The 25992-nt window shown below is 35.4% G+C and overlaps 2 protein-coding genes across 2 annotated transcripts; both read right to left on the bottom strand.

Annotated features, from left to right (window-relative positions):
- Positions 1-2521: 2521 nt before the first annotated feature.
- LOC134844509 (uncharacterized) lies at positions 2522-11715 on the bottom strand. Its single transcript, XM_063861220.1, has 2 exons — positions 11494-11715; positions 2522-2783 (listed from the first exon to the last, which is right to left on the bottom strand). The coding sequence occupies exons 1-2, from the start codon at positions 11688-11690 to the stop codon at positions 2579-2581; spliced, it is 402 nt and encodes a 133-aa protein (XP_063717290.1). The 5' UTR covers positions 11691-11715; the 3' UTR covers positions 2522-2578.
- Positions 11716-20582: 8867 nt separating this feature from the next.
- Positions 20583-22311, bottom strand: LOC134844292 (diphosphomevalonate decarboxylase-like). Its single transcript, XM_063860905.1, has one exon. The coding sequence runs from the start codon at positions 21850-21852 to the stop codon at positions 20734-20736; it is 1119 nt and encodes a 372-aa protein (XP_063716975.1). The 5' UTR covers positions 21853-22311; the 3' UTR covers positions 20583-20733.
- Between the last annotated feature and the right edge of the window lie 3681 nt (positions 22312-25992).

Genomic DNA, 25992 nt, shown 5'->3' with positions numbered 1-25992 from the left:
TTTTTGGCAAAAAGCCACTGAAAACTGTCGCTTCGCAAATTGAGACGGATTGTGAAAATGAATCTAGATTCGGTTGATTATTTCAGGCAACAAATGAGCAAAGTCATCCAAGATGTTTTTATATGTTGAGGCCAAGTTTATCATCAATTTCATCCTGTTTAAAACTCAGTTTGTATAAAATTAATATTCAGCTAGATCTAATTTACCTATCGGTCACCCTAAAAATCAAGGTCAAATCGATGACTAGTTCAATCTTATTTATGCCACAGTATCCAAGTAGGCAGTTAATTATCCCGATCAGGGGCGGATTTAGGGGGGGGGGGGGGGGGGGGGCTTTGTCCCCCCTCCATTTTTGGCCTACCGACCTTAAAATTTTTCTAAGGGCGCCAATATTAACTATTTTTTGAGGGGGAGCTCGCGCCAAAAAAACGCGATTTTTTTGTCAAAGTTTTTCAAAAAGTGCCCAAAAACGGCTTTTTTGACTGTTTTTCAATTCAAAAATTTGCCTGCGGCGCAGAAAATTTTGCCAAAATAGGGGCAAAACAATGTTTGGGAGAGCTCGAAAAATCAATTTGGTCGACCTAAAACAAAAAAAAAGGTCGTTAAAAATTTCGAAATCCCCCCCCCCCCCTCGAGAAAATCCTAGATCCGCCCCTGATCCCGATTACTTTCTCTTTTAACTTCTGACTCCTGTTTCCAGTTCCTTTGTTTCTACAAATAAAAGACGACCTATTGCTCCTTTCAAAAATAATCAATAGACTTTCTGAGTTTAATTTTGAGAGCAACATCGATTTTGCAATAAAGCATATAAAGTAACCCAGTAGAAATAACCGAGTTTTTGACTGTCTGATATCAAGAATATCGGATTTAGAAATTGTATAAAATGTAGCAAACCAGCTGCAACATAAGATAAGGGATAGATACCGAGACATTAAACTCCTGCCAAACTGTTCTTTTAATGTCGAGTTTATTTGTTGAAGCTTAGCGCAATGACAAAATACTACGCTGAAAAAATTCGAGAAAACCAGATTTCAAGGAGAATTTTGCAAGAGGATGTCCCTTTTTAAATCTTAACACCCGATAGTGCCGTTTCCCTTATTTTTAGCAAAATCAAGTTCAAGCGGAAAAACAAATAAATTTAAATGAAAAGAAGTTAGAGGATATTTTCATGAAGTTTATATAAAGAAGGGTCGCGAGGTTCTTCCAGCAGACCAATCTTTTAGCATTAAGAAAAAAATGAGTCTTTAAGCAGACCAACGTAATAAATAGATGGATGATTGATTGACAGACTCAAAAAGACGTTCAGTCTGGGGCCAAGCTTCCCCAATTAAGTCAATTATCTCACAATTTGTCAACAAAACCATCAACTTCAAAAACACAACCGTCTAAATTAGCGGCAAAACAACGATTTACGCGCGGAAAAACACTCGCGTTGAATTGAAGCGCAGCGGAGCAAGCGGTCGCTAATCGCCAATGCTGCGTTTGAAGTTAGCTATCACACTTTATAATTGTTCTGAGTCTGCTAAAAAACCGGTCTGCTGAAATCCCTAGCACCCAATAAGCCAAATATCAACCAACCTCGACGCAGAAACAAAATCGCATTGGAAAAAAGCAGGTCGAATGAGAAGCGTCTGATCTAGAGAGTGAAGTTAACGAGCGAAACAAACACAACGATGGCGATGGTGAATTCCCATAGGTTCCAATATTCATAGGATCCAAAATAAAAAATCAGTCGCATAAGTTCCAAAATTTATCTTCTTGAATTCTGATTGGTTGAAATTTGAGCCAACGAATTTATGGATCGATTGTTTACTGTTCAACCAGCATAAACTCAAGCTGCAGAATAGTGACCGACGCAGCCGCGCCAACGTGTTGCGAGCTTACCACCAAAGGGTAGGACTCTATACGAAATTTAGAGCCGGTTATCGCCGCGACGCGCGCGTAGCGCGCCCACCGGCGACCTTTAACCGAGACTCGGCTAAATTAGTCTTTTGACCAATTGAAAAGATTTGGAACTTATGCGACAGCTTTTTTATTTTGGAACCTATGGGACTGATTTTTATTTTGGAACCTATGGGACTGATTTTTTATTTTGGAACTTATGAATACGCACCATGGCGATAGACGTTTAATCGTTTCACAACTTGTTTGCCTTCAAAACGAAAAAATAAGACTAACTGCTGTAATAAATAAAATTCGGCTAATTAATTTCTTCTAATTGGGTGTCTTGCTTATGCTTTGTCGGCATGTATCAAATAAATCGAATGCTAGTTAAATAGTACTAACTAAGTGAAGTGTTTATGTTAAATAAATTCTTAACAAGAAAAATCGAGTACGCGATTTGAAAACACTTGATAATCGCAAGGGCAATTAAGACACAAAAATCGGCCTCCGCATTTGTTCAAAAAATTAGCAATTTGAACCTCGACCAATTGTGAACACTTTAATTATGTCCGAAAAAACCTCAGGTTGTTTATTCTATGAAGCAACTGAAAGAAGTTATTCCCCTCATTACAAAATGCTATATATACTTAATTAATTTCAGAAAGAGCTAGCGTGTACGTGATATTTTCAAAAATCAGTTAGTTTTTAGTGCCCCTTTAGTGGCGCGCACTCTCTCCTGTAGCTGTTTGTCTTCGGGGAAAAGGTGGGGGTGCTCCTCTCTCTTCTCATAGGGGTATTCAACTCTGAGTTTGTTGAACTGGTGTTCCTTCCATTTCCTCTCGTAGTAGCCCAGGGGCTTGTCACTGTTGGCCACTATCCGCAAGTGGTCCATGAGTTTCCTAAAACCAGACTCCAAAAATGTCTATAGCTTTGAAAAAAAGCTTCTATAAAACACAAACAAGACTGCTCGTATCAGGGCGAAGCCCTGAATGTTCCGACTGCCTTTTAAGGTTTATGGAGCAGTAACCCGTAACTTTACGAAAAATGATCACAGGTAAAATATCTTTTCAAGTTTGAGCTCAGGGCAACAATACTTTTCGAATGATAAAAAAATTCGGTCAAAAATGGCTAGTTAAAAAGTCGAAATTTGTCTGAAGAAAAAAAACCCACCCCGAGCACAAATATTCCGTTACTTTCGTATCGAAAGTCGGAACAAAAACAACAGACAATTAGAGCGGGACATTTCTTTAAACTTCGATTACCTAAAAAGTGATGAAGCCGATGCCAACAAAGACAAAAAGCGGTTGAAACTCAGACATAGCTCACAAAAAGATCAATTGCACGCCATTTGAGTTATCGTAATGAATAAACCTAGCCAACAGACAAGACAGTTTGAAAATTTTCAATGAAATCAAGGAGGCCGAGAAAATAACATTGGGACATTTTAAGCAAAAACCAGTTTAAGCAAAAAATTTTTATACCTTTAAAGCAAAAAAGCTAAAAATTATTAAAAAAAGAAACCATATACAATCAGGGATAAAAAATTACAAGGAACAAATCACTTTTAATTTTAGAGCAAATTACTCAAATCACATGAAAACCACGCTGTGGCAACTAAGCCGACAAAAAGTAAACAAACAAACGATAGGCTGACATTTTCTTCAAAAGGAATTTTTTTCAGTTAGCACAGAACGGATTTGAATTCTATTACTAAACACAAAAAGGTTCGAACTCTAGATATAGCATTTATCAGTAGCTACCAGTATTAAGACCCAGTAGTTAAAACATCAGCGCATTGGGCATCTCAGCAGCACAAATGCTTCGGTGATTTTGTTGAACAAGTCAGCCTGAAAAGGTCTAAAACCCAGTTTATTAATGCAAGTGTAAAGAAATCAAACTTTAAACCACAGAACATCAAATTTTGTGTAAACATTCCTTAATATACACGAATAAAGCTTCTTCCTTAATATACACGAATAAAAATTATCACAAACACTTCCTATATTAGTGTCATCACTATGGTCATTGACACTTAAAAATAATTGTGAGAAAACTACCTGAGAACCTGAACGTAAACGCGATGCCCTCTATGACGTCCCTAAAGGACATCATGCAATTGATATCAGCAATTTTGATATGACTGAATATGAAATTCACTTTAACATTAAACTGGAGCTCAAGTGTACAATTATTTAACTATTTAAATATTGATTACTAATTCTACCAACCAAGAAAGATTTAACCGAGCCCTAAATCAACTGATCAGAATACGAAGAGAAAAAACTATTCTTATCATGTTCTGACTGCCTCCCATCAATGAGATAGGATCTACAGGAATATGTCTGACTTGAGCATTCCTCTCGCTCGAAAAATATTGAAACATTATTAAACACTGATAGCTTGTAGCGCTAAGTAGTAATAAAAAAGCTTGAAAACAGCCTACAGGACAAAATATAGGACAGGAAAAAATTATATGACATGGTGACAGCACCGAAGACTCTATTTCTGGATTCACAAAGAGTCGTCAGCAACTGAAGACTAAATCAAAAAAGCAGAACTTCAGAACAGACAAATGCTGAACGACAGCTGCGAGTAGCAGAGTAACAAATCAACTGTCAGCTGAGACAGACAGGGGAGATAGAAGACAACTACTATTTGTCATCAACTCAAGTTTCAAACACATTTTTTTTAAAACTTGGACAAGCAAAGGTGCAGATATTGACCTACCACATCACAATTTCTGGTTCCATCAGTACAGCAGTCCCAACAAAAACCGCAAGCTCGTTGAAACTAGCAAACTTTCTTGTGTCAATCCTAAAATGAATGACGGCTAAACCTGTTATCATCAATTCTATCACAAGCAGACATTATGGCAACAATAACTGTAACGATATGTAACAATATGTTGACTGTAACAATATGGCACACGCGCAAAGTTTATTGAGCCTTTCGGAGGAACGGAGAAATATCCAAGCTACTTCCAAATTTCCAAGGATACATCGGAGTAGCAGCAAAACCAGGGCCACAGGACGATGCGCTACGATTCTATCATACGTCGCCAGCAGTCACCAGAGTGGACGTCCCGAACAGTCTCGCAGCCCTAAATATCCATTTTTGCAACCCCCAGCTTCATGAAGAACAGGTCAGAAAATTAGAGCAACCCAAACGCAGATACGCCTGAAAACTTCCTGTTGAGCCTACCAAAACAAGCTAATCGAGCGTAACCAACACCAGATGTGGCACCCGTAGCCCCGATTGACGGTGTAGCAGCCGATGCGGCGTTAAAAGCAGCGCACTTCCACACAGAAACAGCTCACAAAAAGAGAAAGATTAGATGCAGTAAATGACAACTTGATCGAACAAGTATGACAGGCTGGCTGAGATTAAAAACGAATAGAGCAAACTCTTGCTCCCACAGTTCAGAACCTTTGTAACCCGACAAAGAGGCATATCACGATACGATAGATTTGTCCAACTGATGATTACCATGAAGACGGGTAATTCAAAGAAGTAAACAATAAAGTCCCAGAAAACCTTAAAAGCGTTCTCAAAGCTGTTTACAACATCAAAATGGAGAAGGAGCTCGAAGAAGTGAAACCACAAACCACTGCGCAGTAAAAACAACTGATCGGATCTGCCTTTAGAAGAAAAACGAAACAAATTAAGCAGGTCAACATAGTGGTTATCAACAAAACCTAATTACAGGATTTATACAGCGACGAGGTGTTAGAAGGAAAACGCCAAAGCAACTGAGAAAAACGCTTTCCACTTGGCAATAACCAGCTGAACTTTCAAGCAGACGCACCTCCGCAATATCATCAGCTGTACCAACAACATAAGTAACACGCCATGTACCAAAAACATCAATTTCAGCCGATGAATCAAAATCAAATTTCAGTACGAAACCCTCCGCAACCAAAACAGATTGTAGTAAGCCCGATCCAAATTGATACTTAAGCTCCGGACGGATCTTTCGTACCAATGGTTCGACCATCAGCAAAACTTTGCGACGTCTGTGGTAAATTCAACTACACAGCAAGCCAGCCTACCAATTCATCCAAAACAACAAAAACACCAACTAACCTATCAGCTCAACCTTTACGCAATCATCCCCCCGAAAAGAACAGTGTTGACGTAAGCTAAGAATGTCATCAACAACGCAACGAGGAGCCTTGGTCGATACTGGAGCATGCGCAAATATCAAAACGAGCTTTTGAGGATTTTAAAGACGAAAAAAGCTTCGCCTTCTTTAAGTAACCAAACAAAACTAAAGAAAATAAAAATGGCAGGAGGACAACTAGGTAACCTAGAGACTGAAATTATCTTCAAAATAAGATTCGTAGATACAAAGGTTGTAGAATTTTTTCTCGTTCCACGCGCAGCTGACTCAATCTTACTTGGAAAACTTTTCTATAAGAAACACCATATTCATATCTGTCCAAATTAGATTTTATAATTTTTACCAGAAAAAACGCGGCAGATCAACAAACCCACACCTCCAATAACCAAGGCGAGTCCACCAAGTGAAAAAATGCCTTCGAAGTTAGCTAAACCTCCAAAATTATCTCAGCATCAGACAACCCTAGTGGAATGCTAGTTACACAACGCATGTCAAGACATGGAAAAAAAACTACTGTAATATTAATACCATCACGAGAAATCGAAGAAAACTACGAAATCTCATTCCCTTCCTAAATCAGCAAAATTGTGAAAAAAACTTGCTATATATTACCGCATTTTATGTCATCACATAGCTTTGCCTTTAAAAACGGGAAGGGAAAAACTTCAAAGATGACCCTAATCGATGAAGAAAACCTATTCCCGATTCAGGCAAAAATGATTGGGTTTGCAAAAATGAATCACTAAGAGGACATCAAAATGGTCATCAATGGGCTCATTTACTAATCTCTTGACAATGAGAAGCCTCAACAGCTAGAACTTTAATCTGAACACGATAAACTTTGGTTTGCTACATCTAAAACAAGCGTAAACTCTAAATTACGTTGAATTGTTGGGGGTAATTCAAAGTTTTCGCATGTTTCACGTTTAGGAAACCAGGATTACTTCCACCATTTTAACGTGACATTGAAACAAAAGCGACTTAACGAGATAAGTCGACCTTCATTAGTTACTTCAATTGGGAAGATTCCGTGTTGACTGAAGACCAAACACAAAAATATTTTCGCCAAACATAGATTGGACAAGAATTACAATCGGATTTAAAGCTAAGGCTGTACACATAAGAAACAGCTACACCGATACACTCGCGACAGTGGATTGATTTCGAGAGTGGAATTGACGACGAAACTTTCAACTGGGAGTAAAACAGCAAAAGTGATTGCAAAATAGACTACAACAGCACTTTCCGTATTCAAATGACAGATGCATGGAAGCACTTTGCCGTGAAAAACTTGTTCATACAGTTAAAATGTTTTCAAGCTTCTGACTGTGTGCAAATCGCAGAAGATCTTTCAGTACAACTTCTTGACATTTAACTTTAAATTACAAAATTACACCTGAAAACGCCTCGCTCAAAGTTTAAGTAACTCCGTCACGGAATTTAGTTTTTTATTCTCGAACCAAATTGTTACACCAGGAAAATCGCCTGAACAAGAAAAAAAACATTGTTCCTAAAGAAAACCAACCAAAACGTGAAAAGACTGATTGGTTCGTTTCTTTGGGAATCATATGCGACGCTAGGCGATAACTTGATACCATTTTATAGTCTATTGAGAAAAGAGAGCGAATTCCGAACATAGAACGAGTACCATAAAAGTCGTCAAGTGTTAAAAGATGACATAATTCAAGCAACGAATATAACACTTCGTTTGCTAAAATGAGGTAAAGACAAATTAGGCAGCAGACTTTTCGTTCAGATTGAGATCGCAAACTGAACCATCAGCTTCACTCTCACCGAAACTAACGAACAAAATTCCCTTAGGAGGGATAAAGATTGACACGATAGCAAAAGTATCTGATGCATCACTCAACCTAGTTGACCCGGTGGACGATGCGTTCTCCAAAACGGACGTTACCTTTCAATCGGTCACGTTTACCGAAGAAGATATACGCAGATCTTCGAAAGATTTTCACGACAGAACTGATTCATGGATGTGACAACTCTCCTCAAAATTAAAATCAACCACGCAGCGCTAAAACACCAGACAATTGTCACTTTCGAACGATCACACAGGATTTTCCAAAAGAAACTGAAATTGAACAGCGACCAAAACGTGATAGTCAGATAGGCACAAATTTATCCCATTGGCCACATTTTTTCGTACCACATACTCTTTATCAATCGGATTTGTGAAAGCTTACTTTATAACAGAGAAAAGGACAAAATAGAATGATCTTCGCTTATCGAGAAAACCAATAAAGCCAGAATCTGATTATGTTACATCAATGCAAGATGCGATGCTTCAAAAGTTCAAAAATAACGAAGCTACTGTAAACAGATAGCAATCGCAAAGCCACTCAAGTTTCCTTCATTCCGTCTTTTACTGAATCCACTGTTGACTACTCAATCAGACGGTTGAAGCAAACCGATGCAAAATTGCATGCCATTGTACAGATTTGAGAAGTATTAACAAGGCTGAACTAAATCAATCGCAAAGTTGAAACGATATATAAGAAGGCGTGTTCATCGAAATCGACTTTGTCCGATTCAACACAACATCAACCAGAAGAATTTGAACGGATTGATCTCACAAAAAATTTATCCACCCTTGCGCATAAATTGAAACCATTTCAAACAAACTTTGTTTTCATATCATTTTAGTTATAGGGACCTCTTTTCGCTCAATTAAGCAAAAAACATGGCTATGCCCTCTAAATGGTGGATAAGAGTTACCGCATTACCCTAGAACCTTTATACAGCAATAAAAACAGAAAAAATAGATGAATTCGCCGTAGTATTAAAACATGCAGAAAACTGAGAAAAGGACAGTCTTCAAAAGCTTTTCCAACACCTGAATGAAAATTTCGGACAGCTGTAGATGCGCGATAGTAGGCCGTACTACTCCCTGGTAATGTCTCCGATACACTCCGTATCAAATGATGTGGTTAGAAAAAATCAAATTCCAATTAAACAATTCGATTCAGGAAAAACAAGCGCATGTCAGTAATCAGAATAATTCAATCGCAGAAGAAACTGACCTTTTCAACTGCACGTGTCAAAATTGTCTCCAACTGTTTAAGAAAAACGAAAATTAATTTGTCATAACAAAAAACTAAACAAAAAAAACGTTTAATGAGCTTTTAGCTATAGCCAAGAAAACGCTTCGGGACTACCTGAGGGTCCAAGACGCAAACTTGTGCAAAAAAAAGCTGGCAAATATTTGATACTCAGAAGTTTCGAAAGTACTGTTGAAGTGAAGTGAATGATGGTTGAAAGTTCTCGGAGCATCTCCAGTCAAATAGTTTTCTACCCGACTTTGGGCAACCATCAACAAACAAAAACATCATCACTACCACAAAAAGCCATCTTTCAGAAGTATGAGCGCCCATAAATTATACGGGCAAACACACAAAAATTTATCACCAAAAATGTGAATCGCCACTATCAAAACCCGAGTTTTAAGTTTTTTTAAGTAGTACAGCCCAAATGAGGCAAAAAACACCCTTAGGAAAAATGCGGAAAACTGGAAAGCTGGTTTCAAAGCGTAAATATCAAGCCATAACACGTTCTGCGAAGTAAGAATTGCTCTTTGTTGAAAAACAAAAACGAACAAACTCGACAAAACATCAATGCTAAATTATTGGAAACAAACTTGCAACAAATGAAGCTACTGCGTCGGTTAAAACGCCTCATTCAAAAACAAGAATCAAAATCACAGCGGCAAATTTGGAAATACGGTCTGCTTTAATCGAGCGAAGCAATTTCAATGCGATAAACCGAAAAAAATGCAGAGATACACCATTACGAAAACAGCACGAAGAAGCTTAGCTAGTTAATGGAAACGAAAGTTCTTGCCGCGTAAGTTGAGTTAAAGTTGATAAATTGTTTTCATCGTTAATGTGCTGGTATACCATATACTACCATTAAAACTTAATTTCACCATTAATAACTTCTTCTCCATATTTCGACTCAAAGTGGCTCAACAATAACTTTCCTTACAAAGACTCATTCAAAAAAATTGCTTCAAAAATTATAGGCCTTTAAACCTAGTGATGGATAGATAATCTTTGGTAAGAAGCAGTAATAATTATCAAACTTAATTGCATTTTTTTAAACTGAATCCTTGTAAATTTATCCGTTAAACAAAATGCATAAAACCAGGTAGATTAATCCTTGAGATATTGTGTTACGTCCCTGTTTGACGCCATCGATGTGATATTAGTCTTTTTGATATAAATGATTATGTAATTCGTCTTAACATTAAGCAGGTCAAACTTACATTTGCTTCACTATGAAACATTGATAACTAATTCTACCAGCCATAGAAAAAGTTAAATGAGCTCTAAGCCAACTGATCAGAAAACGAAGAGTACATTGCTCCATCATAACCTGACCAGCTCCGATCGACAAGATAGAATCTAGGGGAATAGGTCTGAGTCAAGCATCCCTCAGTTTACGATATGCCTAACAGCTCGAAACATATCGAAAAAATAATAAACAGTGTTAGATTGTAATAATAATATTTAATTCAGTTGATGATTATTACAATACAATATGTATATTTACAATCATCAACAAGGATTGTCTAAAAAGCCTACGGCTTATCTAGTAGACAACCTTAAACTCAAATATCAATGACAATACAGCTGTTTATGAACTTCCTTATTATCAAGCAGATAATTATCAAAAACATCGTGTATAAAAATCTTGAGTTGATGTCTCTGCAAACTTGTCACATCTTCATTCAATAAACCAGATGCAGTTATATAATTATGAATAATGGTTCTTCTAACATTTATGGAATTTTGAAAACATTTCGTTCTTTGTATTTTACTATTAACTTTTCCAGAAGCAACTCTCCTAGTGAAGTACGCCACGTTATTAGTCGTGGTACTATCACAAACATTATTGTAGCAAATATCTTTAAACAGTTCGTAAACGTGAAGATCAAACACCGTTTCAATTTTATGCAGTCTGTACTTTTCAACTGTGCTCTCTCTATAATCAATTCTAAAAATAGCACGTATTATTCTCTTCTGTATTACTAAAATTTTTATTTAGATCTGTTAAGTTTGCACAGCCATAAACCAATACGCCATATTGAAGAACAGGTTTGATGTAGGATCTGTATATCAGTAGAAGCATTGGAATATTAAATAATTTTCTGGAACGATATATTACTCCGCACAGTTTAGACAATTTCTTAATAACATGTTCAATATGCATCTTGAAGTCTAACTTTGAATCAATGTAGATACCCAAATACTTCGTGCAATCAACCATTTTTATGCATTCACCTTTTATATCAAGACCAATTTCTCCATTTTTCTTGCTGAAAAATGGAGCTCTTCTACATTTTTCTTGCTGAAAAATGTAGCTCTAAATAGTACCATAAAAGCTCGAAGACAGTCTACAGAAAGTCAAAATCTGTGACATAAAAGACTGTAGTTGACACCTTCCCTTAGGGATCAGATTGTGGTCACACTTACTGGTTGGCGTCTTGCACTTCTTTTAATTTAATAGGATCCATTTTGGCCATTATCTCTGCATTTTGTTCTTCAGTGGGCTGCATCCACTTGAACAGCTGGTAGCTGGCCCATCCAGTCGCACACAACACTCCAGCAGAGACCGCCCATTGCTTACGCTTCAGACGACGTAAGTCTTTCAACTCTGCCCTATTTTCCATCCACAACAACAATCAACAACACATCAACTCTGAAAACACACTTATTTTTGTACAGTTTGTCTACAGGTAAACAAAACCATTCGAAAGCAAGAAGAAAAAACAGAACAATCCGAAAGCAGATAAAGTTTAACAAACAAACAAACCAGTAATTTAAACAGCAAAAATTAGCTATATTTGCAGATTTTATACTTTGGTTACCAATTAACAAAGTAGCAAGTATATCGCTCAATTTTAACACAGAGGCAAAGCAACAAAAAAATTTAAAAAACAAGTCAAAAACTAGTGAAAAATAAAAAAATAAAAAATAGGTCTACCAAAATTTTAAATTTTTCGATGTCTCGATAGAAAATCATTTCAGGCAAAAATCCCAGAAATTTGACCATTAAATTAGCAACGGAACATAACGGAGCAGACACAAGTTGAAACGAAAAAATGGTTATATAAAACAAATCCTCAAGTTTCATGTCTTACATGAAACTACAATGAACAACACTTGTAACTACAATGAAAGTTGCTTACAGCGCAAAAAAAATCAATAATATAGCAACTCAGTCTATAATTTTTGAGCAGTCACCAGCTGAGCCGAAGAAAAAAAAATGATTAAAAAATTCATATCTTTACAGTTCTCCCCAGATACTAAAATAAACAACACTTGCACTCGCAATGAAAGTTGCTTGAAGCACAAGCAAAATCCGTGATGTGGCAACTTAGCTGAAAAAAGTGAGCAGATAAATGAAAGTTTGACAAGTCAATTTTCACGATTTTTTTCAATTGCATTCAAAGTGAAAAAAAAACAAGGTCCGACCGAGACCTTGGCCAATTTGGAAGGAGCTGAAAATGTTACGGTTCGATATTAAAAACACAGAGACGAAGCAATACCACAAAAATAGCATTGCAAGCTAGCGGACAGGAAAGGAGAGCAATAAGTCCAAAGAAAAAGTCTTCGGATAGACCACAACTAAAAAACTTCAAAATGTTGTAGAATGATGATTTTTGCAAAACAATCACGTCCAGAAGCACATTCGATAGCGTTTAATGAAAAATCAAAAACAATTATCGAACGAAAATAAAAATGTTGTCAGGAAAAACTATGATCTATAAATTTTATTATGAGACATTTAACCTTTTGTGCAATCCGGAGGAAAACATGCAAAATATGGCTAACTCAAACGTCCTGAGCTCAGGTTAGTCAGCCGATAAAAAAATCCGAAATCACTTAGGGCAAAAATTTTAAGCAAAAAAAAATTTTTAAGAGAAAATTTACGAAGTTAAGGCTAGTAGAACTACCAATTACAGGAGTAAATGAAAACATAAAAAGCAACAATAATGAAAACGGCATATAGCAAAAAAAATCTAAGATGTGCAAACAAGCCGACAAAACATAAGCAGAAAAATAATAGGCCGACAAGTTTTTTTAAACACAGACGAAGCAATACCACAAAAATAGCATTGCAAGCTAGCGGACAGGAAAGGAAAGGAGAGCAATAAGTCCAAAGAAAAAGTCTTCGGATAGACCACAACTAAAAACTTCAAAATGTTGTAGAATGATGATTTTTGCGAAAAAATCACGTCCAGAAGCACATTCGATAGCGTTTAATGAAAAATCAAAAACAATTATCGAACGAAAATAAAAATGTTGTCAGGAAAACTATGATCTATAAATTTTATTATGAGACATTTAACCTTTTGTGCAATCCGGAGGAAAACATGCAAAATATGGCTATCTCAAACGTCCTGAGCTCAGGTTAGTCAGCCGATAAAAAAGCCGAAATCACTTAGGGCGAAAATTTTAAGCGAAAAAAACTTTTAAGAGAAAATTTACGAAGTTAAGGCTAGTAGAACTACCAATTACAGGAGTAAATGAAAACATAAAAAGCAACAATAATGGAAACGGCATATAGCAAAAAAAATCTAAGATGTGCAAACAAGTCGACAAAACATAAGCAGAAAAATAATAGGCCAAGTTTTTTTAAACGCAATATTTCCTGGTTAAAAAAAACAGTTCCTGCTCCGATTTGAACACAGGACCTTTGCTGTCCCAGGCTTATTCGTTATTTCCAGACTTAGTGCGCCTGAGACGCTCAGGAGTTTGAATTCAATATGGACCAAGATAACAAGTGTTTCTGTTAAACAAGTTGTTAACCGAACCCGAAAAAAGTCTAAATTCCGATTTGATAACGCTTGCTACTTATTATCACAGAGGCGAAGCTGCGATTCGCAAACACTAGCGAGAACACAAAAAAGACCGCTTTTCAAAGTGAAAAAAAAAGAAAAAAAAAACCTCAAATTAGTAAAACTTCTAGGTATCGGATTCGAACCTGCGACCTCGATATTTGGAGTCTCACGCCCTACTCGCTCGCCCACAAACTTTGAACAACCAACAAACCTTAGTCACGAATAAAACAGCTACAAATGCAAGTAAACTATATTTGCGACTTAGTTTAGAAAAAAAGAATAGTCGTACTATTACACTACCTCACTAAAGTTCGCTAGTAGATCCAACTCAAGCAAGACAGACAAAAAACTAAAATAGTTTTAAGCGTTCAAAAAAAACAAAGAAGCCTTTGAATAATTGACGTTTCTCAGTAACTTTTGGACGAAGAAAGAAATGTAGGTTCCCTCTGCCTTTGCTAAAATATTCAACACACCTTTGCAAATAGCGAAGTCCGAACTGTGATATGCATTTGAATATGATTAACATGAAAAAGTGAAACAGTTTTTAGTTTCAGAAACTTTCAATTTCGAAATAGCAGAAAACGAGTATCGAGGCTGTCTACAGAAAACTACTACTGGGCCCCTAAAACAAACAAGACTGCTGGTATATCATCGAAAAACCTTGAACATTCCAGCTGTCCTTTTTCTTTATTCCCAGGTGAATGATCACAGGAGAAACATCGTTTTATTGTGATCTCAGAGGATAATGATATCTTACAGATGGTTCAAAACAATTTGTAAGAAAAACGCGTAGCTAACGCTGATCTTTCTACTCTAATCTTACAAAGTAAGTTTCAATTTTGGCGTGAGCAGTACCATGACATTCTACTAATCGCAGCCTAAATATAGCATGCCATTTCTAGCACATTCAGCAATATGAAACAATAAACTGAACACAGGCAAAGCTGAGCTTCGCACTACTTGCGATACACAATAAAACACAAAATAATGTGTCATAAACGAAAAATGAAAAACATGATTGAATTATGTTGAAAAAATCGTAGGCTGAAAAATGAGGAAAATTTTTTATTGCAATTTTTATAGAAGTCATGTTTGCCTTCCAAACTAACGAAAGATTTGGGCTTAATTCTATCCGTTTCTTTCTGATAACCAATAGATGAAACATTTCGGTCAAAAATTTGAGATACGATTATCCCTTAATACACTGAGAAACTCTAAATTAAATCTTTCAACCGGACGATCTGCATATCCAATAGGAACAACCGGGGATAAAGGCCCTACCCGCTATAGTATTAGATTAAAATGAAAAAAATACGAAAAACAAAATTTCAAACACATGACTGCAAAATTACAAACAGCTGCCACAAAAAAGAACTTGCAAAAATCTGAAAAAACTCTGAAAACGTTCGAAAATAACGCAATTACCAGTCAGGAATTATCAGTTATGGAATTTATACGCAACGGTAAAAGAGAGATCACATCAAAAAAATAACATAAAAAACGCCCAAAATGGAAATAAGAAAACATGAAAAAAAATTTCAAAATTTTCAGCCAGAAAGAACCACACGGAATCTCGTGCAAACTTACCGCCACGTTCCTTTGTAGAGAAAAATTGAAATTTATTAATTCTTTTTGATTTTTTTGACAAATTGAAACAATACGTTAACTTAATTGATTTCAAACAAAAATGATTCCCTGAAACGCGCCTAAATAAAAAAACTCAAACTAGTTTCATGAACTTTTAGAACAAAAAATCAGAAACCATGCATCCCAAAAAAATATTTTGCAAAAAAACTTCTATCAGAAAGATTCGAAAAAGTTCTGAAGGAGAAAAGTTTGACGCCTATAAACATGAGAAAACCATGAACTATATTTACCCTCATTAAAGTGAAGAAAAAGGTATTAAAAGATCCGCTAAAAATTACAGAACTAATTACCCGGCTAGTAGGCCGACAAATATTGGGTCGAAATCTATGAAGCCGACAAAAAAATCAATTAACATCTCATAATTTTTTTCAGTTGTTAAGCAATTATCACTTGGGTCATTAAAAATTTTTTTAATTAAGGCAGTTAGATGTGCATCTCGAGTAGAAATAGAGAGACATTTAGAGATGAACAAACTTCAGTCATCCTGTGGACAAAGTTGTACACGGAAAAAAGTCTAGTACCCCATTGTAATACCCTTGGTTATCGCAAGGGTGAAAATCAGAAAAATTGCATCACCTTATTTGCCATGCAGCAGCAATTGAAACTTAAAGAAACAACAGGTTGGAACTGTTTTCCACACTCTTAGAAAATTGCATATTGAAAAATAAGAGACACAGTAAAAACCGAAATATAGAAAAATTAGTTCTTATGCACTAAACGGTGTGCGATGTGTTTTCTGCTTGCCAGCAGAAATGAGGACTTTTTAAGAAAAAACAGCCGGTTAACTTCAGCACCGGCTACCTTAAATCGACCTTCGGCTTTGTAGTAAAAATTTGCATTCCAATTTTCAGCTTTTATTTTCTGGAAAAAAATGAAATCATTTTTGCCGTGTATCTGACTTTTTACCGTGTATCTGACTTGCAGTGAAACTAATGCGGTTGAATCTGATTGGCTAATAATATACAAAAAAAATCAAGAAAGATAATCCGGCATTTCATTTAAAACTCCAAACTCACAAAATCTTGGTCAACTTTTCTTTACTAAAATGCAATTCAAAAAGGCCAACAGGCATAGATAAGGGCGCTCGTTCAAAAATATAACTCTGAGACAAAGTGGAGCTTCGAATCACTTGCGATATAATGCAAGCGCAACATTGCAAGTTAGAGAATAGGAAATGAGACAGAAAACACGAAATCGATAAAAATGCATATTTTTTCAGAAAAACCATCAGAAAACACAACCACCAGTATTAAGTTAGCTTTATGTATTTACCGAGCGGTCACTTAGCCGACCACAAATGAGTAAACGCTCATTGAGCAGAAAACAAAAATAAACGTAGGAAAGTGTTGTCACAAATTTTTTTGAGCAATTAAGTTTTTATAACTTTGAAATCTTGCAACACAAACTCCCTAAATTTTTTTTAAAAAAATCATTATTTGCCTTTAAAGCAATATAAGGAAACAGAACAAGAAAACTCTGCCATGTTGCAACTAAGCCGACGAAACATAAGCAGACAAACGAAAGTCCTAAAATTCCGTTTTCCCGGATTAAACATTTTCAATTTGATACATGCTGAAACAAACAAGGTCCGACCAGCAACAGCTCATTTTGTCTTCCTTGTAGCAGATTAAACTGATTCGAACTTCAAAATAAAAAAAAAACTGAAAATCAAAATTGAGCGTGAACAACTAAAAAAAACCTAAATAAGTGTCCCTCGACCTTTTTGGTCCCAATCATGGAGGTTATCTCTACTAAATCAATCTCCAAATACAGCTAAGCAACCCATCTGTGCTATTCGTACAGCAACTACTTACTCTTAACCTGTAAGAAAAATTGTTTATTTGAAAATAAAGTCTAATCCCCAACTATTAATCACTTGTGAGTGCAAATATATCGGTTACTAGTATTTCGATATACTATATCTGGAAGTTTTAAGCAAATTTAATGCAAAAACACAATGCTAAAACGTCAAAGATTGATTTGACGGAGACACAGAGTGTTTTAGATAGATATAATAAGTAACATACTATAATATACCATTTAGTTTCACGATGAATCAACCCGCGACAAAACTTTTTCGTGAAACAAACCTGCCCAAGATATAGCCATTTTGTGCCAATGAGTCAAAGATTTAATTCAACAACTTGTTCACACGTTTTTTTTGCGGTTTAATGAAATTTCACTGCATTTCGTGCTGAATTAAAATAAAACAACGGGATAAAATGAAATAAAACTGAATTTTCAAACTCACTTTTCTTAATATCAGTAGTATTTGGTAAAAAAAATGACGAGGACAAAAAAAATGCTTGGAATTTTACTAGCTTTTTATGGTGTATTTTAAAAGTTTTTGAACCATAATAACACCATTAACACGGGTCAATTCATTTTGTTCAAAATCGATGAGGACAAACGTCATTTGATATAAGAACTAGCGCGTCAATCGCACCTCCGGATCGCATAAGGATTTGAGCAGTTGTATTTGGACGCCAGATTTGCAACCCCTGAATGTACCCTGACAGGAACCCACTATAAGGTTGAGAAATTCAAGCTCGAATAGTTTTTTTTATGTCTAAGTTTCGTTGAAAAAAATGGAAAAAAAAATCATAAAAAACGCCATATCTCGAAAATGCAGAAGGAGTTGAGCAGTCATACTTGAACGCCAGATTTGCAACCCTGAATGAACCCTTACAGCAACCCACTATATGTTTGAGAAACTCAAGTTCGGTTAGTTTTTTATACCTAAAATCATAGAAACGCTGTCTCGGAAACCATAATTATTTGAGCAGTCATCCTTCGACGCTAGATTTGCAGCCTTTAAGTGTACCCGATAGCACCCCACTATAGGGTTGAGAAATTCAAGTTAGATATAAAAAAAACTAACCCAACTTGAATTTTTATATCTAAGTTTTCTTGAAAAAACAAAGAAAAAATTTGAAAAACGCCATATCTCGAAAACTTTAAGGATTTGAGCAGTCATACTTGGACGCTAGGTTTAGAGCCCTTGATTGTACCCCGATAGCTCACCACTGTAGGGTTGAGAAATTGAAGTTCGGTTAGTTTTTTTTAATATCTAAGTTTTTTGAAAAAAAAATCAAAATCATAAAAAACGCCATATCTCGAAAACCATAAGTATTTGAGCAGTCATACTTGGACGCTAGATTTGCAGCCCTTGAGTGTACCCGATAGCACCCCACTATAGGGTTGAGAAATTCAAGTTCGGTTAGTTTTTTTTAATCTAGTTTTTTGAAAAAAAAAATATATACAAAACTCCATATCTCGAAAACCATACGGATTTGAGCAGTCAAAATTGGACGCTAGAACTGCAGCTCTTGAGTGTAGCCCAATAGGACCCAGGGTTGAAAAAATCAAGTTAAGTTACTTTTTTTTAATATCTGAACTTTTTGAAAAAAATTTTAAAAAACGCCATATCTCGAAAACCATAAGAAATGGAGCAGTCATAATTGAACGCTAGATTTAGAGCCCTTCATTGTACCCCGATTGCACCCCACTATAGGGTTGAGAAATTCAAGTTCGGTTAGTTTTTTAAAACTAAGTTTTTTGGAAAACTGAAAAAAAATCATTAGAATGGCCATATCTCCAAAACCATAAGGATTTGAGCAACCATATTTGGAAGCTAGATTTGCAGCTCTGGAGTGTACCCCGAAAATACCCCACTATAGGGTTGAGAAAATCAAGTTCGGTTAGTTTTTTTTTAATCTAGTTTTTTGAAAAAAAAAGAAGAAAAAAAATGTAAAAAACGCCATATCTCGAAAGCCATAAGAAGTTGCACACTAGATTTGCAGTCTTCGAGTGTACACTGATAGCACCCCACTATAGGGTTGAGAGATTTAACTTCGATTATTTTTTTATATCTAGGTTTTTTGAGAAAAAAATGAAAAATCATAAAAAGCGCCATATCTCGAGCCATAGGGACTTGAGCAGTCATACTTGGACGCTAGAATTGTAGCCCTCGAATGTAACCTGATAGCACCCCACTATAGGGTTGAGAAATTCAAGTTCGGTTAGTTTTTTTATATCTAAGTTTTTTGAGAAAAAAAATGAAAAATCATAAAAAACCACCATATCTCAAAAACCATAAAGATTTGAGCAGTCATACTTGAACGCTAGATCCGTAATCCTGATAGAAACTGATAGAAACCCCACTAAAGTGTTGCCAAATTCAAGTTCGGTTAGTTTCATTTTATATCTAAGTTAATTGAAAAAATGAAAAAATCATGGAAAACGCCATATCTCGAAAACCATAAAAATTTGAGCAGTCATACTTTGACGCTAGATTTGTAGCCCTCGAGGGTACACTGATAGCACCCCACTATAGGTTTAAAATATTCAAGTTCGGTTAGTTTCTTTTTATATCTGAGTTTTTGGAAAAAAATGAAAAAAAAAAGTCGTAAAAAACGCAATGTCCCGAAAACCATAAGGATTTGAGCAGTCATACTTGGACGCTAGATTTGCAGTCCTTGAGTGTACCCTGATAGCACCTCATTATAGGGTTGCGAGATTCAAAATTATAAGTAAAATGTGAAACAAAATCTGTGATAGTTTTACGTAGCGAATAAAGGAAAAAACGTAAAGCATTCGAGCTCCATCAGATTTTGAAGCGCTGACTTCAGAAAACTTTTCAACCCTAGCATATTTTGGTCTTTCATAATACGATTTTGGTCTTTCAGAATTTTGGTCTATCATTGGCAAAGATAGAGTTCTCTTAAACATGTCAACATAGGGACCTCTTAAATATTTGTCACATGAAACGCCACTTGAATAATAGATAGATAACTACAATTTAGCCTGTGTATCTCCTCAATTTTGAACAAAATAAAATGACCGGTTTAGGGGTGTAATTTTGGTTCAAAAACTTGCAAAATTGCACCATAAAAAGCTAGTAAAATTCCAACCAATTTTTGTCCTTGTTATTATTTTTTGCCAAATACTACTGAAATTGAGAAAAACGAGTTTGGAAATTCAGTTTTAGTTCATTTCATCCGGTGGTTTTATTCAGCACTATAGTATCTTGTGCAGCACAAAATGCAGTCAACATTCATTAAACCGCAAGAAAACTTGTGAACAAGTTGTTGAATTAAATATTTGACACACAATGGCTATACAAAGGTTTTCTTTTCGCAGGGTGATTCATCGTAAAACTAAATGATGTATTACTTCGTACATCTATCTGAAAAACCCTGTATGTTTGAAATATGTTCTTCTATAGTTCACCGACAGGTATCGGGGTCAATAACTCCATTGGCCCCCTGCCCACTCTCGTTTCAAAGTGTGGAATGATAGCGGTAGCGTCCAAGCTACAAACTGGAATGCCCAACATGGCAGCTTTGCTATCCGGTTCATCACGCTCATCCAGCGTCAGGTTGCACTGAGGAAAGACATGCAAGAGCCAGCTATACAGCTTCGTTTTGGTCTTCTCTTCAAAAAAGATGAAAGCATTTGACCCTGCGTCAAAACTGTAGCATGCGAGCAATCTGCCATAGCTATCATTAAATGCGTGAATGGTTCCAATTAGCTCGAAGCTCTGAGTGTTCAAGTAACTGATGGGCGGTAGAGAATCTAAACATATTGCATGTAGCTGATTGCTTTCTTTCATGCTAATTAATCCAAACTTCTCAAAATCTTTATTTTGAATCGCTTGTTTTAATTCTGCGATTCGGTTAGAAACAATCTCCAGTCTATGCTTTAGCAACTGGCTCGTTTCAACTGATCTCTGCATGCCTCCAGTGGACGGATTATTCTTCTGGCTAGATGAGAAAACTAGGACGAGAATTCTCAGTTCTGGCCAATGGGATTCGGCAGATAGCTGAACAGCTCGGCTGTCTTCGCTGCATGTTCCCTTTTCCCACAAAACGAATCCTCCGTGCATGCTCCTACATGCAGATCCTGAACCCAGTCGGGCAATAACTGACCAATCCGAATTCAGTTCGAAGAAACTGCACAAGAGGAAAGCGATAGCAGCAAAGCCGGATGCTGAAGAAGCCATGCCAGACGCAGTAGGAAAGTCATTCTGGGAAACAATCAGCAAAGACTTTGTCTTTCGCTCTTCTTTTGTCGTTCTGGTCCTGAGCACCTGCATTATATTTTGTAGTCTGGGTCCAACCTCGCTTTTTGTTCCATTTAAAACGAGAGATAGAGATGACTTATTGCAGTTTGAAACTTCGTAGAGTGAAGATCTGGTTCTGATGTCGTCCGAGCTGAGAGTCACACTGACTGAGGAGTTCAGGGGAAGGATGTTCCTTTCATCACTCTTCCCCCAGTACTTAACAATTGCGATATTGGGACTGGAGCAACAGGATTTAAAGTGCTGGTACTTAGCCATCTGGCAAATGTGCAACCCTTTCTTCACATGAGTGTAATGGATTTGAAACCGATAATTGTTGTGGAGGTTAAATAGCACGAGATAGCTTTCTTCTAACTAGATTAAGCAAATCAAACTCAATAACCTAAATAGCTTTGTAAGCCACAAACCACGAATATTTGATCAAGCATGAGCAAAAACGCAAGTTAACTCTCTGCAACTTCCGATAAATAGCAAAACTTTCAGCGAAAATATTTATAACCACCTATGATTCCATCACTCATTGGAGGGCGAATTATCGTATATCCGAGTGAAATTTAGATTACATAAAAAAGTTCATCCGAGTTTTGGTATAACTTTGAAGGCCAGCTCCTAAGATTTTTAGCATGGCGGCTGAAATTTGATTATTATTTCTCAATTTCCAGAAGGGGAATTTCGATCTTGTTATAAGGCTAGGATAAACATAGTTTTCTGAAAAAAAAATTTTGCGATTGTTCATGACAGATTTTTCGGAGTTTCACATAACCACTCCACCTACTTACTGAACGCCACCAAGTTTTCGGGACCTCTGAGTTACTAGCCTACCTACTCCTATTAAGATACAGCTTAGATATTTTCACTTGAATAATGAGATGGTATAATCAAAACTGAACTTCAAAAAAACACCAAATGCCACGAAGCAAAAACAACAAAACAACGACCGCCTTGAAGCCAAAAAAATATCTAATTTCAACAGTTAATAACATACGAAAAAAAATCACTATGTGGTGTATAAAAACATCGGAAAAGATAAAAAAAACATTGAAAGGTGTATAAAAACATTGCAAAAGATTAAAAAAACATAGGAAGGTGTATAAAAAACATTGGAAAGAAAATAAAAACGTTGGAAGGGGTAAAAAGAAACATTGGAAAAGATAGAAAAAACATTGGGAGGTGTATAAAAACATTGAAAAAGATTTTAAAAACATTGGAAGGTGTATAAAAACATTGGAGAAGATCGAAAAACATTGGAGAAAAGATAAAAAAAAACATGGGAAGATGTAAAAAAAACATTGCAAAAGATTAAAAAAAACATTGGGGGGCGCATATAAACATTGGAAAAGATTTAAAAAACATTGAAAGATGTGTAAAAACATTGGAAAAAATAAAAACATTGGAAGGTGTGAAAAAAATACATTGGAAAAGATAGAAAAAACATTGGAAGGTGTATAAAAAACACCAGCAAGCCCGTCTCCAATAATCAATCGGCTCGCAAAAAATTAGTTGTTAATCTGATCAAACTATTCAAGAAAAAAAACTTCGGACAATTTCAATTTCAATTTCAATCGCTTTCAATTTCAATTTCAATTTCAATTTTCCTTAAGCCAAACTTTTCAAATAAATCAGTCTGGAAAAGTTTTAAAGTTTTCTAAGCAAATTGTCGCAGCTAAAAAACTTTGAAATGTTTCAAATTAATTCATGAAGCGATTTGAATGGCGAAATGAATGAAAATTTGAATATTTCTAAGTTAATTCATATATCGAACTGGTTTGTAGAAAAACCATAGGTTTTTATGCAAACTTTTGAGCAAACAACTTTGAAACGTTTGGTTTTATTTTAGAAAAAGAATCAGACTGCACAAAATCAAGTACTTTGTAAGCAAGCTATTCAAATTCCAAGTTATTTCAGACTTAATCAGTTAGAGAAACATCAAATTTTTCTATTTCAGTCATTCAATCGATGAAATTTCGAAATATTTCAACTTATTTTACAGACCGAATCAATTTTCTAAAAGTTCAAATTTTTCTGAGCGAGCTATTTAAGCTATGATTCTTTGAAACACAGCGAAGCAAATCGGCTAGCGAAAAAAGTTTCTATTGAAAACATTCAAGTGATGAAACTTTGAAATAGTTCAAGTTTTTTCATGAAGTTAATCGGACAACAGTAAATTTTTATATAGGAGCCATTCAAGCAATGATACTCTAAAATACTTCAAGTTATTTCATAGATCGAATTGATTTTGAAAAAAAACAAGTTTTTCTGTGCAAACTGTTTGGCGAAAAAAAATGAAATGCTCCAAATCATTTCATAGAGCAAATCAGTCCGCGCAAAATCAAGTATTTTTTAAGCAAGCCATTCAAGCTATAAAACTTTGAAGTACTCTAAATTACTTCAGATTCAACCGGTTCGCGAAAAATTGAAGTTTTCCTATTGAAGCCATTCAAACGATGCAATTTTGAAATAATTCAAGTTAATTCATTGAGCGGACCAGTCCGCAAAAAAACACATTTTCCTTAAGCAAACTTTTCAAGCAGTGAAAATTTGAAATAATTTAGTTTATTTCAAAAGGAATTGCATAGCAAAAACTTTCGGTTTTTTCCATTGGAGCAATTCAAGCTATGAAACTTAGAAATATTTCAAGTTAGTTTTTAGAGTTAAAAAATTTTCAGGTTTGTTTCATAGAGCGAAACAGTTGGCAAAACATTGATTTTTCCTTCAAGTTATTTTTTGAAAGAAATCGGATAGCAAGAAATTGAAGTTTTTTATTGGAACCACTCAACCGCTGAAACTTGAAAATTTCAAGCACTTTCATAGACCGAATCGTTTTGCCAAAAACTGAAGATTTCTATGCAAGGTAGAAAAGCAAGGAAACTTCTTGTTTTTCGTAAGCATGCTATTCAAGTTTGTCATGGAGCAAATCAGATCAAGTTACCCTAAGGCAAGTTATTGAAGCTGCAAAAATTTGAAATATTTCAAGTTGTTGTTTAGGTCGAAACCTTTTGCGAAACTGTAGTTTTGCTAAAAGAACTAATGACGAAACTTGGAAAAATTCCAAGTTAATTCTTAGACCAAGCCAAGACGCGAAATATTTCAAGATTTTCGAAGCAAGCCTTTTCAAGCTGTGAAACTTAAAAAAATAGTTTCAAATTATTTCATGAAGCGAACCAGATGGAGAAAAACTTAAAATTTTCCAGGAAATATACTTCAGGAATGAAACTTTAAAATATTTTAAGATATTTTATAAGACGAATTGGTTCTCGAAAAATTTTGCATGAGCAAGCTATTCAAACTTCAAAACTTAGAAATAAATCAAGTTATTTCATGAAGGGAATCAGTTTACAAAAAACTTCTCTTAAGCCAGCTATTCAAGCTTCGAAATTTTAAAATGTTTGAGAAAGAATCGGTTCATGAAAAGTTTAAATTTTTCTAAGCAAGCTGTTCGGGCCTCAAAATTTTGAAGGATTTCAAGTTCATTCGTAAAATGAATCGGTTTGCAAAATATTTAGGTTTTCTAAGCAAGCTATTCCAGCTATGAATTTTTTTAGACTGTTTTGGTTCGCGAAAAGTTTAAATTTTCTAAATAAGTTATTACAGCTATGATAATTTGAAATAATTCGAGATATAACATCGAAGGAATCGGTTCGCGACAGTTAGGATTTTTCTATGCAAGCTATTCCAGCTACGAAAATTTGAAATATTCCAAGTTTTTTATGGACTAATTCGGTTTGCGAAAATTAATTTTTTTTCTGAGCATGAAATTTAAGCAATGAAACTAGGAAATATTTCAAGTTATTTCATAGAGCAAATCGATTGGCAAAAAATTCATGTTTTTCTTAGCAAACTATGAAACTTCGAAATGCTTTTAAAAGTTTCATGAAGCAAATCGGAAGGCGAAACTTTATGTTTTTCTAAGCAAGCTGTGCAAGCGATGAAACTTAGAAATATTTCAAAATATTTCATAGCGCAAATCAGTTTGCAAACAGTTAGTTTTTTGTAGCAAGGAGTTTGCTGTTTTTAGTTGATTCGTTTCAGAATAAAATCACTCGGTGAAGGTAAAATTTCGAAAAAAAGTACAGGCACTGCCAAATTTAAAACTTAAGAAAATTTGAAAGTTCCAGAATATTCTTGGCCTTCTCTTAAACACTAAGCCTAAAATTTTCTTTAAACGTTGCATTCGACAATGCTAAAACATTGCCTTCAGTTAAACATTGCATCCATAGCGAAATCCGACTTTCATTTTATATATAAGATTGGAAAAGAGGAAAAAAACGAATGGTGTATAAATCACTAGCAAGCCCGTCTCCAATAATCAATCAGCTGCCATAAAATTAGTTGTTAATCTGATCAAACTATTCAAGAAAAAAACTTCGGACAATTTCAATTGAAGCCGTATCGTAGATT

The sequence above is a fragment of the Symsagittifera roscoffensis genome, chromosome 4 (assembly GCF_963678635.1).
Source record: "Symsagittifera roscoffensis chromosome 4, txSymRosc1.1, whole genome shotgun sequence".
NCBI classification, from domain to species: domain Eukaryota; kingdom Metazoa; phylum Xenacoelomorpha; order Acoela; family Convolutidae; genus Symsagittifera; species Symsagittifera roscoffensis.
Note: the sequence above shows the minus strand (reverse complement) of the source record. Positions and strands in the feature narration are given on the sequence as shown.

Bases quoted from the DNA above. Each gene is read 5' to 3' on its own strand.
- LOC134844509 (XM_063861220.1), bottom strand. From the start codon at position 11,690: ATGGAAAATAGGGCAGAGTTGAAAGACTTACGTCGTCTGAAGCGTAAG. The intron at 2,784-11,493 runs GTAAGTGTGACC...GTCTGGTTTTAG, and splicing joins GAAGTGCAAGACGCCAACCA to GAAACTCATGGACCACTTGC.
- LOC134844292 (XM_063860905.1), bottom strand. From the start codon at position 21,852: ATGGCTAAGTACCAGCACTTTAAATCCTGTTGCTCCAGTCCCAATATC.